At 32.4% G+C, this 14,682-nt stretch overlaps 1 protein-coding gene across 1 annotated transcript; it reads left to right on the plus strand.

The window, feature by feature from the left end:
- Positions 1 to 6,307: 6,307 nt before the first annotated feature.
- On the plus strand, positions 6,308 to 9,649 carry LOC132167730 (uncharacterized). Its single transcript, XM_059578754.1, has 4 exons — positions 6,308 to 6,570; positions 6,685 to 6,896; positions 7,702 to 7,966; positions 9,292 to 9,649. The coding sequence occupies exons 1-4, from the start codon at positions 6,316 to 6,318 to the stop codon at positions 9,604 to 9,606; spliced, it is 1,047 nt and encodes a 348-aa protein (XP_059434737.1). The 5' UTR covers positions 6,308 to 6,315; the 3' UTR covers positions 9,607 to 9,649.
- The last annotated feature ends 5,033 nt before the right edge of the window (positions 9,650 to 14,682 follow it).

The raw sequence follows: 14,682 nt of genomic DNA on the forward strand, positions 1-14,682 counted from the left end.
ATTTTGCATTTTTTTACATTTTCAATTTTTTGAAAATGCAATTTCAAATGATACATTTTATGCGATTTGATTTAAAATTGTATTTTTTGCCTATTAAATTTTAATACAAAACTCACTCTAAGGTCATTTGGATTTGATACGGGATTGCGGTTACGATTATTTTCCCTTAACTGCAACCGTAACCACTATAGATAATGATCACCTTTTAATAACGATAAACCTAGCATACTAGAGATTAACCGCTACGGGGCGATTACGTGGTTATTGAAGGCCAAATAGCAACCGCGTTAGCTTGTCAAATAATGGGCCTTTTGAGCAACTTTTTAGTATTTTAAATCTTCTGTTTAGGGCCTATTGATTGTTGTATGCTTGTTTTAGTGTTTTTCAAACATTAGAAACTATAGACTTTTCAAAATCTGATTGACTACATGAAATTACTACCAAAAATCACAAATTGATATATTTAGTTAGCGATTATTAATCGCTTTGGAACTGCTACGTCGAAGTTGGACATGAATTTATTATTTCAGTCTGGTTGTAGTTAATTTATACAAACTCATCTAATAAAGTGACATGTATCTCTTAACATGTGAGAATCTCTCTCTCTCACACACACACACACACACACACATATATATATATATAACATGTTATTTAAATACTTATGAAACACATATCACTTTATAAAAGGCATATTTGGGTGTGTGTTTGATGGGTCTAAAACTGCGTTTAACACTAAAAAAAATCTGTTTGTTGAAAAAAATATTCATTTGATAAAAAAAAATTAAAAGCGCTTTTAAAGGTCTAACAAGCCAAAAAATTGCCAAAAAATGTTTTTTTTTTTTTACTTAAAAGCTATATTTCTCAAACACAATCTCAAACATACTCTAAATATGAATTAATTAAAAATCAATTTTTAACAAATTTTTGTACGTCAAATTTCATTTTCATGATAACACCACAGACGCCCTGTATTTGTTTCTATACGTTTCTTGTTTGGAAATTGTGTCTTGCGCTGAAAGTACACGTGTCATAAAAAAAATTGAAAATTTAGGAAATTCCTTTCCTTGATTGTATCCTGAGCATATTTGGAGATTATATAGTCATGTTTTAAATTGCCAATTATCAACAGAAAAATAGAAATATAAAGTTATTAACAAACCAATGTGGTTTTTGAAATGTTTCATATCCAATTTTTTGAAAACAAAATACACCTTGCTTCCAACATTCTTTACTAACACCGATAACCACAACCGGCCTAGGCGGTTAGTGATTATGCGGTTGTGATTTTTAGCAGTTATGTGGTTATGCGGTTATGTAGTTGGCTATTAGTGTAATGCTCCAAGAAATAGTTAACTAGTAACTATCCCTTAGTGCGCCAAGGGACCATGAACTCTCACTAGAGAGCATACAGCGAAAGACTTTTTTAATACTTCAAGAAAATTATTATAATAATCATCACATCAATTATACCAGAGCAACTAAAAAAACATCAAATGATAATGATAAACATCCAAGTTTATCAAAAGATATCCAAAGTCTAGAATAAACAGTTCTACTGAATCATCAAAGGGTTACCACAAAGCTGATAATACTTCCAAAGAAAACCTAGCTAAGAAAATATCATGAAGTGAATTGCCGAAATCACGCCACATATATCTCTCCACTCTAGAGTGGGTCCAACTCCTTAAAGATCTACCGAGTAAGGCGGTCTAATTAAAGCCAGTTTCTTGTCCTGATTTCCAACATCCATCCATCAAAGAATCGATAACTATAGACTATGAGTGTTTTACACAGAAAAGATAACATGCAAGTCCACGAATTAATGAGTAAAGATGCACAAGATTACAAGTTATAGTTTGTGAACTCAGTTTGAGTATAAAGGTCATTTAGCTTTCCAGACATTAATATGCAATATCATCATCATTTATAAACATATGAATGCAATATAGATATGAGATACATGATAAATTAAGAGAATATGTCATAGTGTGATTCATATGGTCTATCAAAGCCTTTAACCCTTTGCTTGGTAGGGTTGATGTAGCCTTAAGGGAACTGTAGTACAACATTGTTGCACCGATGTTGCCGCATATTGTGATTGTTTGTGGCCTGACCAAATTTAAACCTCGGATGATTCACACCATTAACGACGCCGTCATTGTGACCACCAATCAAACATGGTTGCGCCAATCACCTATAAAATATTGGATTTAAGGCCAAACATAAAAAGTAAATATCTTGACCATAAGGACTAACCCGTATAATGGTAGCCAATAACCTTCATCCATACATGAGGCGCTATGTCATATGATGCAATTTATAGTATCTTTTATATGCATGCATTTATAAATCATTATTTACATCATATCATTCTAACTCATGTGTTTTATAAAAGAATTAGAGTTCACACAATTCTAAAAAATATTTTATAAGAATTGCAAATATGCACATTTATCATATAAAATAGTCGTGCTATAAAGTAATATGAAATAAAGTGTATTTGTGTGAGGTTACTCATCGGGTGCAAGGCTCCTCCAAAAATCCTTCTAGAATCTCAACTCCATTGAAATTTGAGAAAAAATCACTAATCAGAACTTAATCTAAGCTAATACGCCCTAAATCTTAAACCGAGGATAAATCAGTCATTCTACCAGACAATTGATCGTTCGTTTATCAGGCAAGTCGATCATTACCGATCATTCGACTTGACCATTGAACGTTCGATTCTCGGTCAGAAACTATCATCTCAAACCAAACCATTCTAAATCTATTCTAAATAAGATATAAGGTCCTAAAATGCATTTTAACACTGTTCTACATGTTCTAGAGAATGAGAAATATTGAAATGAGGCTAACTAGTCGAGAAGCATCTATTAAAGCAAACCTATGCTGCACGTCCAAATGAGTAAAAATATCTAAAAATCAAGTTGTTGTAACCGTCCATCGATCATTCGGTTACCAGATCAATTACTCAAAACTAGGGTTTCATCGATTGACCGATCGTCCTAATCGATTGTTTGATTGATTACAAAATCCTTTAAAAGTATAAACTTCCATACTCAATCCATCTCTCAAAGATCTAAGCTTAATTTAAAGCACACTTAACTTATTTAAGCAAATTTTCATTTTGAGGTGTTACAGTTAATGATTGCCTCGCTTGTACACCTCTGACAGGGACGAAAAAAAGCCCAAACTAGGGTGAAAATTTGTGAAAAGCTCTACCAAACGAGGGTATTTTATTTTTCTTAATTTTCTTTTCTATTTTTTAAACTTGGCACAAATCATGTCTTTTGTGCCCTCCAATAATAGATAGATACATCAACATGGACCACCATAGGTGACTAATATGAAAACATCATATCTCACCCTATCCTCTACATGAATCAAAAAAATTGATTTCAATCTATTCTCTACATAAATTGACAAAATTTCTCATTCCCCTTAAAGAGAATGAACTCAATGCCCCCCTCTCCTGCACTGAACGCCATTGCCAATACGCTGTCCATATCTCCACCACTTCGCCAGTACTCACAACTTCATCGCCACCTTCCCTCATTCCTTCTCATCATAGGGACAAATCTTTCTAGTATTTTTTGTAATCAGTTTTTTCTTACTGGCCTGACTGTAGTGACGGTCCAAATATGGACAACGATCCTCTCCATTTCATATTTACTCCTTTTTTTCATTGTTGTAGACACAATTCATAGGCCATGTTTTGTTGGGATCTATGTATGCATCAGGGATGCATATATGTGTACTGGGGTAATCCCAGTGATCAATACTTTACAAAAATATAGAGAGATCATGCATTAAAATCTAAACTCCCGATATTCCTTACTATTATTTAACTCCCTATATGCTTCTCCCGCCCAACACCTTACAACTAGAGTAATACATAAAAGAAGACTAAATACGTGGTGTTCTACTTAAAGAAACATAATTCTCTTTCAAATGAATTGAAGAGTATCCGATTAATTATATTTGAAGGGTATTTTTGTTTTTTCACTTTTTGATGTAACAAAAATACTTATCCAGTATAACTAACTGGATATTCTTAAATTCGAATGAACTGATTCCTACTTAAAAGAACACTAGAATTCTAGTTGGATAATATTACGTGGTCTTCTAGCTACTCGGAGTGCTAACGTCTACGTGGAACTCTATTATCCACACACGTGGCAGATTACACAGAGGAAACATGGGAATTAGATGATGAGGAAGGTGATCAAGCATTTAATAAGTTGATTCGTGGTGAAGTGAAAAGGATATATATATGCTTGTGGTTGTTGCCGATTTGCCTTTATAAAAAAGGATGCTTAATTAATGTCCCAAATGGAAAGTATTGCTTTCTCAATAAATTTTTAATAATATATACCGAAAACGAAACTAAATGGAGATGTAAATGTTAGTATCATTTTTCTAAAAGGTCGTTAAAAAAAAAAACGAAAACTAACAACCTTCTTTTTTTTCTTTTTCTTTTTTTAAGTGATTATACTTAAATAATAACCCTTAACATGTTATACATAAACAATAAAGTAATATTATTGGACTTTTTTTATTTATTTTATTTTTAACTTTTTTGGGTTTAAAATCGGAATTAATTTAAAAATGTATTTGAGCCGAGCTGAGTAGTTGATAAGGCACTAAGCTTGCCTAGTTTGCACAAGGTTTTTCCTTGGCAAGTTGAGCTCAAGCATATTTTTAACAATCGTCACGAACTTGAGCTGATTAACTCGACCTTAAGTAAAAAATTAAACAAAACCAAGCTTGCACATTCATTACCCGCTCAAACTCGGCCATTTATCCCCGAGTTATACACATAGAATACATATAAGAGAAAAGCAAATATCATCCCTACAAAACCAGTGAGGTCAATGAAATGGTGAGAAGTCACTCGTGTATAATGAGACAAGCAAAACATCCCCACCAAACAGTGGCTTCTCACCATTTCATTTACTCCACTGGTTTGGTGGGGATGTTTTGCTTTTCTCTTTGTTGTTTTCTCTATTTCCTAGTTTCTCATTATTCTTCCTCTTATATATATATATAGCTTTAGGGTGATCAGAAAGGCATGCATGCTGCCTTGCTAGCCCAACTACTACGTTCATTTCAACTTCAGGTTCTGTCTCTCTTCTCTCCAACGTAGGCCAACAGTGCTGGTTAGCATTGAGCTTTGTGTTGTAATGTATTGGGTTTAAATCATATTTTGTCAGCAAAGAAATGTTATTTTGTTATTTCTCGTTCATTCTTGGAATTTAGCTTTTCTTTCTCCATTTGTGTGCATTTGTTATTCTCTGTCAGTTTATTTTCATTTGTTTTTCTTTCTTAACTCTACATGATAGAAACTTGTCTAATTTGATGCATGGCTTTAGGTGCAGATTCTCCATCTTGCTATATATATAGTCTTATTATTAGTGCATGACTGAAGAATATAGGAACTTAATTTATGGAGTTTGATCACCATGAAAATAACCATTTTACTGTCACGATTTTTGTTTTTGTTACATTTAAAGCTGTAAAATGGTGCTATATCAAAATTTTAAATGATTACGTATATACATAATTGATATTGCTATACAGTTCTTTCTCGTTCATCTTCCTTATGTGTGAAAGTATTTACTTACTAACTTACTTATTCGCCAAGATGCTTCCGTTACTTGAAATTTTTATTTTTTTTTTGACGTGTTCGCTTTTGAGATTGGTGTGGCTCTGGCTTTGTGGTGGAATGGGTCCAGAAGCTACTTGGGCCGCTGGAATGCTAATTGTTTTTTTACCAATCCTTGTCATAACTTTAAAAAGTATCTAGAATTTATTCCATCCCGATACTTTCAATTTTTCCCTCTAGAATTTCCAACCAGTAGAGTTAAGGATTTTTCCATTGAAATCCTAATGAGGAATCATACATATTGTCAAAATTTCAAAATACCATTATTTTTTGAGGTATTTTTTTTTTTTTTTTGTAAAAGTTTAGATGTTGAATTAGAGTTTAATGGAATGTATAAAAATACCCATACTTGAATCTTGAAAAAAAAAAAATTAATAAAAAAATAGAGGTAATTTGATAGGATTTAACGGAAAATCCTAATGGAGGGGTGAAATTAAAAAAAATTGAAAGATGAGTAAGCTAAATTGACACTTTAAAGTTTTAAGGGTATGAGCGCAAAAATGATGAAAGGTTATTTGTAGTAAGTGAAATTTTGCCGAAGTAATAAAAACTCATTAAATTGCTTCAAAAGTACTCTAGTATCAAGTAACCTGATATATGTACCTGCATTTTCAGAGAATTCTCCCCCTCCGCCAACCAACCTAGGGATGTTTATAGTACTAGTCTTGTTGGTTGCATTCCTGGCTTGGGCATGGCAAGCCATCCGCCCTCCGCCTCCCAAAATCTGCGGCAGCCCCGGCGGCCCACCTGTAACAGCACCTAGAATAAAGCTCAGGGATGGAAGGCATTTGGCCTACAGGGAGCATGGAGTGTCAAAAGAAGTGGCAAGATATAAGATTATTTATATTCATGGGCTCAGAACTTGTAGACATGATCTAGTGGTTGCAGTAAACATCTCTCAAGTACTGAATCCTTTAAGATTGAAATTATTTATTCATAGTTGGGTTAATTTCCAGGCCTTGGTTATCTCAATTATAAGTTGAATTAATTAACTTCATGGTGGAAATCATTTTCAGGCATTTTTTGAAGAACTTGGACTCTACGTTTTGTCCTATGACAGACCAGGCTATGGAGAAAGTGATCCACATCCGAAACAAACAGTGAAAAGTTTGGCTTTAGACATAGAAGAGCTTGCTGATCAGCTGGACTTCGGATCCAAATTTTATATAATGGGTAATTCTATTGGTGGCCAGCTTGTTTGGGGCTGCCTCAAGTATATTCCTCATAGGTAAGAAGAAGCCAAATATATGCTATTCCATCATTAAACTTCAGAATCTATGGGATTCTCCTTTGCAATAATACTTGAATTCAAGTGATATGTAATCCCAACATTGTGCAATAGTTGTGTGATAGAAATGTAGTATATAACGTTACTCCTATAATTAAGCATTTGAACTATACCAATGAGGGTGTGGTTTAGTGGTCATTCAGGTTGTATCACTTGGGGATAGATCCAAGGTCGAATTCCGCAATGAGAAGCGAATGGGGTTATTGGTTTGTCCATTAGTGTTGGCTGGTCTTGAGCCTTTCAACCCCAAAAGATAGCTCAAGAGGTGAGATTTTTTCTCACACTTATAAACCGATCACTAGCCCCTTCCACAACCGATGTGTGATAACACTCTAACAATCTCTCCCTCACACATCGGGCCCTGGGTCGGAGCAAAAACAACCTGTTTCTTCTATGAACTGTTGGACCAGGACTTGTTGGTTGAACCTGAACTCTAATACCAGTGTTGGGTGGTATTGGACCCCTCTCAACCCCAAATCTAGTTCAAGAGGTGAGGCTTTCCTTCACACTTATAAATTGACCACCAACCTCTTCCACGACCGACGTGGGATAATCCCAACAATTAGCTTGGGTGCTACTAGAGTTCTCGATGAGACTGGTGTTAAACTATGACTTGATCGGTTTTGAAATTTTTGCAGAAGGTTTGCAATATTGGAAATATATATATATATATATATATATATATATATATATAAGCTTTATATCTTACTTATATTCTCTAATTTTCTTGGATGTATGTCTACAGGCTTGCAGGAGCAGCACTACTGGCTCCTGTGGTGAACTATTGGTGGGGAGGATTTCCTGCGAAGATGTTAAGAGAGGCCTATTACAGAGAGCTGCCTCAAGACCTGTGGGCGAATCGAGTGGCTCACTATATCCCATGGCTAACCTATTGGTGGAACACCCAGAAGTGGTTTCCTGCATCAACCGCTGTGGTCGGTAACATTAATACATTATCTCCTCAGGATTTTCAAATAATCTCCAAGATTGTTGGGACAAACATGTCTAAGGTATTTGAAATTTTCCTTCTTAATTACAATACTCATGGTGGAGTGATCATGCTTGCATTGAATTCCCAATCTCTAATGATCTTTGCATTGAATTTAACTTATCAAGCACGTAACAGGATAATTTCGAGTAGGTTTTAGAGGGAACATAGCTTCTTAACAATGTAAGTTGTCAAATATTATCTTCTTTGAAATGGAATGGCTATTTCTATAGAATAGTAATTTCTTTGTTTGGTTCCGACCTATATTCCTAGGAATGGTTATTTTCATAGAAATAAAAATACCCCCACGTACCCCCCCCTCCCCCAAAAAATTTTTTTTTTGGGACAATGTCCCTCCTAAACTACCAAATAATTGACAATGTCCCCCAAGGTTAGAAAAAAGACAAAAATAACCCTAAATGATTTTCAATAAGATAAAATACTCCAATAAATTTGAAGAAAAAATAATAATAATAATAATTTTTCTTTAAGAAAAAAAAACTATATATATATATATATATTGTAAATTTGCACACCATAGTTAGTTATTATTATTATTGAATTTTATTAAGGGTATTTTTGTCATTGGGGAGGGGGACATTGACAATTTTGGTAGTTTGGGGGGCACATTGTCTCAATTGAAAGTTTGGGGGACATTGTTAATTGAATGGTAGTTTGAGAAGGGTATGTGGACTTTACCCTATTTTTTATTTTATTTTAAACTTAAAAACAAAATAAAATAATAAAATAAACTTAAAAATAAAGTGGGTGGCATATCTGCGTTATCTCCATACTTATGTTTGTAACATCTCACATGATCGAGGTGGTGTTTGTTAAACACACCAAACACCACAATTCCACTAAACACTATTCATCTCATTTTTTCAAAAAAAAATCATTAAAACATTCTCACTTTTTATATCACATAATTCACTTTTTATATCACATCATTTACTTTTTACTACTATTCAAATACAAAAATTACTACAAAACAAAAAATTTTCACTTTTTAATTCCACTTTTCTACTTTGCTATACCAATCATTATTTTCTTTTTGATTATTTTTTTTATTGTGAACAGTGTCTTAGAAAAGCCTTGTTGTTTAACAAACAAGGCCTCTAGAGTGTATAACCATTTAGGAAAAGCATTAATAGTTATATCCCTGTTATCACCCCAAGAAGATTAGTCGATTTAAAACTTTCTTAAAATCACTTATAAAACCTAATTTTACCTAGTGTTACATAATGCCTATATATCTATCATTTTTAGCTGGAAAGTGTAATAATCATTCCAACTGGGAAAAAGGAAGAAATGAAAGAAAGCAAGATGTTTGTTAAATAGTATCAGACACAATTTTTCATGCAGACGCAGGCAACGCAGCAAGGAGTATTTGAGTCGATGCATCGTGCACTGATGATTGGAGTTGGCAAATGGGAATTTGGTCCAATGGATATTGAGAACCCTTTTCCAAATAATGAAGGCTCAGTTCATGTGTGGCAGGGTGATGAAGATAGGATAATGCCAGTTACTCTGCAACGCTATATTGCCAACAAACTTCCATGGATTCAATACCATGAGGTACCAGGTGCTGGTCATCTCTTTCCAATTGGTGCTGGAATGAGTGAAGTCATCATAAGGGCACTTGTGTCTGGGGACAAGTAGCCCACTTTTGATTGTATTGGGTAAATAAAAAAGAGCACCATATATATATATATATATATATATATATATATATATGTTTGGGTGTTAATAAGTCCAATTACTGATCAGGTGGGGGGCTCACCCAAGGTTTTTTTTATTTATTTTTTAATTTTTTTGTGATGTGACAAAAGAGCTGACGCGGCACTAATAGACGGTGCAAAATTGGCAGAAAACTCATGGAATGACCCATTTCAAATTTGCAGTAAATTTGTATAGTGAAACTTGACAAAATAAAATACGGAGGGTGATGTGGCCTTTTTATATGCAAAACTATCAATAATAAAAATATCACTTGCAATAGAATGAATCATTGTAGAATAGAGTTATATTGAGAGTGTCGAACCTCAAAAACTATGCATGTGTTGTTATTAAGCTTGTCAAGATCAAATATAACTTTAATTAAAGGGATAACTTCACTGAAGACTCATAAACTTTCACCTGATTTGACAAACCCCTCAAAACTTTAAAATCTCTCAATTTAGTCTTCCGAACTTTCAATTGCAATCAATTTGGACCCCTACGTCAGATTTTAAACGTTAAATGACATTTATACCCTTGATTTTTTTTATAAAATTCCCACTTTACCCTTAATTCCAAAATGTTTTTTTATTTAGAAAAAACGAAAATCAGAGATATTTGTCTTTTTTGGTATTTCTAACGGCTAAATTTGACTGAGATGTTTAAATTGAGAGTAATTGAAAGTTCAGGAGACTAAATTGAGAAATTTTGAAGTTTAGGGGGATTTGTCAAATCGAGTGAAAGTTCACGTGTCTTCAGTGAAGTTACCCCTTAATTAAAAGAAGTTTGTTTGATTGTTTTTGTTTTCTAAAAATAAATGCATAAAAGTAAAGATAGATAGTAATGAGAGAAAGAATATGAGGTTGATTTCATCGTTAACCACAAAGTAATGTTCAATTATAAATTAACAAGAGAAATTCATACTATGCATGATATATGGCCCGTCTTACTCAAGTAGTCAAGAAGATACTATAATTAAGAAATAAGTATAAGGGGAAAATGCAGTTTACCCCTCTGAAGTTTCAGAGGTTTTTCAATTTTAACCCCAAAGTTCAAAAATTGGCAATTTACACCTTCCGTTTAATTTTTCCGTTAAATTGGACGGAAATTAAAAAAAAAAAAAAAAAAAAAAGCCTAAGGGCAATGATGTAATTTCATAGATTTTCATCAATTTTGACAGAAAAATTGAACGGAGGGTTTAAATTGCCAATTTTTGAAACTTCAGGCGGGTAGATTGCCAATTTTTGAACTTTGAGGTTAAAATTGAAAAACTCTTGAAACTTCAGGGAGGTAAACTGCATTTTTCCCTAAGTATAATCTATCTTCGAATAGCATGGACCGTTTGTCTAATCTCTAGATGCGGTACGATCCGTCTTCCCTAGGTATGGACTATCAAATCGTTTAATCAGTTACACGCAATCAATGGATAAGCATAACTCATCTTCAGGTCGTACAAATTGTCTACCTAAATTATACTAAGTTAAGGTGTAGAGTAATTCGTCTTCCCTAAACATGGCTTATCAAACTCTCTTGATCATGTGTCAATTAAAACCGTTATATAACGATCATTAATATAATCACAGAAAATATGATTGCATGAAGTTGTTATCCATCGTTTGGGATGCACGACGAACAGTCAAAGGTGGAAATTGATTTCTCTTTTTATTTTTTCAAATTAATATGGAAAGAAAACTCAAAGAAAATGCATCAATTAGCAACCCAACATCAAGGGAGGGCTCTACGCCTCTACTTGTCCCCAAACAAAAGTGCCTTTACGATGACTTCACTCATTCCAAGTATTCAAATCATATATTCTCAAATCATATATTTATGATTTGAAGCATTCAAAATCATAAATATATGAATTGATTTTCTGTTTGCTATGATATTCAATGGGTCATGGATCTCGAGGTAAGCGTAGGAATCATAACTATATGACTTAATCTGCTGTTTACTTTGAATTCTATTATCAAAATTCGCAAGGTGCTGCGATCGTGGGCCATATGAGCACGTGCTCAATTTAATTCCACTCTTTTTTTAAAATGCTAGGAGGACTTTCCTAGCTTTCTCGAAAACCGTTCAAAGAGCTCCGCGAGAGAGATAGAATAACAAAAAGATCATGGGAGATTTAAACAGATTTAAGGAAAACCCTTTCTCAATATAAAAATAGAATAAAATACAGTCAGTAAGACATAAACCTTATAAAATCTAAGCATAAAGAGAAAATAACAAAGGAACTAAACCATAAACTTTATAAGTTCATAATCTTTTAATGTTTGCGATCATTAATGAAAACTGACAATTCTATTTGTTAAGACTACAACACATCAACCATGATGAGTTATCTTGATTGAAAGACGTAGAGACTTTATCTTGTAGTGTTGGTGCAAAAGTATAGGGATGCAATGCACTAAAGAGATTGTGGGAGTTGTCATTCTTTATAAACACCGTAAAAAAGAAATTATTGTAATCCTATATATTTTTTATGATATTGATTATAAATCCTGAGAAGATTGTGAACTCATATGTAAAATATAAACTACTTTAATGCATTTAGATGTGAGACCTTTATTGTGGCCAAAATTCTCTGGGTGATCACATGTGGGAATCCCTTTTTCAAGAAGGAATCTTAGCCCTTTATTTAAAAATGACAAGAAATTTTTCATTGAGATAGATTTAATAGAGTAATTATTCTTAGTTTCTTACCAATGCATTTTGGTAAAAAATTACTAAAATATTTATACATAGTGAAAAAAGTGTTACATGTTTGGAAATAATTATGTGATCTTTACATAAACAAGCTCCATAATAATTTATTTACTAAGTGGTGGACATACTAGTTACTTTTCCAACTATGGAACACCTCGGCATTTTGCAGATTAGCAAATTGCCTAGATATAGAGTAAAATTCGATGGGATGAAGATGTCGAGCGAATGGCTCACATTGTCAGTTTGCTTAGATCGATAGATGTTAGTTGTTAATGTTATATTAATGACTATTTGGAAGATGATACATAATATTGTTTAAAGATATTTTTAGAAAAAAAAAATGTTTGGATAGATCGAACTTTCGAGGACGATCATTCGAATTCAACTTTGAACATTTGAAGGTCGCAAGTTTTTTAAATAAATAAATAATAAAGAGAGGTTATTTAAAAAAAAAAAAAAAAAAAAATTATTTGAAAGGCGTTTTATTTACTAATGACTTATAACATGCAAGAGGTTAACTAGGTTTAATCTGTCATTGTCCCATTTTACTTTTATTAAAATATGACATTAATTATGCAAGGCATTACATATTACTTTAAGTAGGTGCGCATTCTAGAAGGCTGATGTTTCTAAACATAATTGCATGAAGTGGTTATTGATCATTTAGGATGCACTTCGAACTATTGTGGAGCCGTGATCTAGGATGAAATTTGCAACCCACGAGTTTTACTAAAAATGTTATATCTAAATTTTTAGACATCACATTTTTCAATATTATTAGAAAGATAACTCAAAGATTTACAAAAACAAGAATCCAATAAGGAAAGACTTGATTGCTCTTTTGAGACTTTAATCAAGATTTTATTCCAGCAATCGAAAATATTATATTTTATTATTTACGTTATTTAAATTATGATTTTATTTAATTGTAATTTTTTCTTTATTATTCTAGAAATTTCCATAATAGGTTTATGTTTACTTTCGCTTCAAGTTTGCTTGCTGTTTTAAAAATTATATTTCAAGAGTTTTCCATATATAAATTATTCAATAAATTAAGTACTATTAATGTCCGAATCAAATAATATAAATCAAACTATTAGTCAATTTAATATGTATATTAATATGTTTAGGATTCTAAAAAAAAACAGAATTCATATATTATATTTCAATATAATCTACATGTCTTTAATTAGCGTCATTAATTGTATTAACTATATTATAATCCATGTATTTTTCTTGCTATTTTTTTTCTTTATACTATTCATTTTAAATCACATATATTTATAGGAACGAATATTTACTTTCTTTATTTAAAGAGGTGAGATACGTCTTTTTTACTTATAATGAAAAATGATGTGTTTAAATTTTAAAATTAAATTATAATGAAGAATTTCACGCATAGCGCGGGCTAGAGTATCTCTAACAGCATAGCTAAAAGGGAGATATTAGCTACATTTAACTATTTTTGCCCATTATTTTTGATCCAACAGAAGAGTTTCATATTAGCTATTCTACCTTAACTTCTACCTTCACTATTCTCTCTCCCTTTCTCTCTCTATCCCTCTTTCGGCTGAAACCCACATCTCTCTTCCATGAGAAATGCAATGGAGAAATGTGAGAGATGAGGAGAGAAATGAGAGAGAGGAAAAGTGTTTAAGAAAAGAATAAAAAATTGTATAGAAAATAATATTTTAATAAAATAGAGAATTTGTTGAAATGTGTATACAAAAATCAATAGTTAAAGTAGAATTGTACTTTTTCATTAGTTAGTTTACCTAATATTGCTGGAGATGCTCCTTATTGTTTTAAATACAGCAGACCTAATATGTAATAAGGGAGTGGATTTTTATTATGATGAATTTTATTAATAAGAAATACTCAAAGGTTGAGTTTTCTTTTATGTTTTCCTTGAATCTTTGATAGATTCAAGATTTTTAAGAAGAATAGTTTCTTTCTTGTTGTTTATTTTTGAGACCCACGACATCACCCTTCATCACTAGGTTGCATCGAAAGTCCGCAACTTCAAATGTTCTCTAACCCGTTATCACACTTCGAACAATAGGTCCTAGCAAGAAATTCTAAAAACTCCAAAATTCCAACTTAAATCCAACCTTAACATCCTTGATTTTTAAAAAGGCATACTAAGTCTAATTTAGTATTTTGGGGTGTACTTGCAAAGGTGCGCTTTGAGAATATGGAGCATGAGATTAGAGATCTGCTGGAGCATCGGGATTGATTATCTTTGTTTTTTTTTTTGTTTTTTTTTTTTAATTTTTTTTTTAATTTTTTTTTATTATTGTCTTGATGATA

Source organism: Corylus avellana, chromosome ca1 (assembly GCF_901000735.1).
Source record: "Corylus avellana chromosome ca1, CavTom2PMs-1.0".
Taxonomy (NCBI): domain Eukaryota; kingdom Viridiplantae; phylum Streptophyta; class Magnoliopsida; order Fagales; family Betulaceae; genus Corylus; species Corylus avellana.

Excerpts from the sequence above, each read along its gene's own strand:
- LOC132167730 (XM_059578754.1), top strand. The coding sequence starts at position 6,316 with ATGTTTATAGTACTAGTCTTGTTGGTTGCATTCCTGGCTTGGGCATGG. Across the intron at positions 6,571-6,684 it reads TTGCAGTAAACATCTCTCAA|GCATTTTTTGAAGAACTTGG; the intron begins GTACTGAATCCT and ends AATCATTTTCAG. Across the intron at positions 6,897-7,701 it reads CTCAAGTATATTCCTCATAG|GCTTGCAGGAGCAGCACTAC; the intron begins GTAAGAAGAAGC and ends GTATGTCTACAG.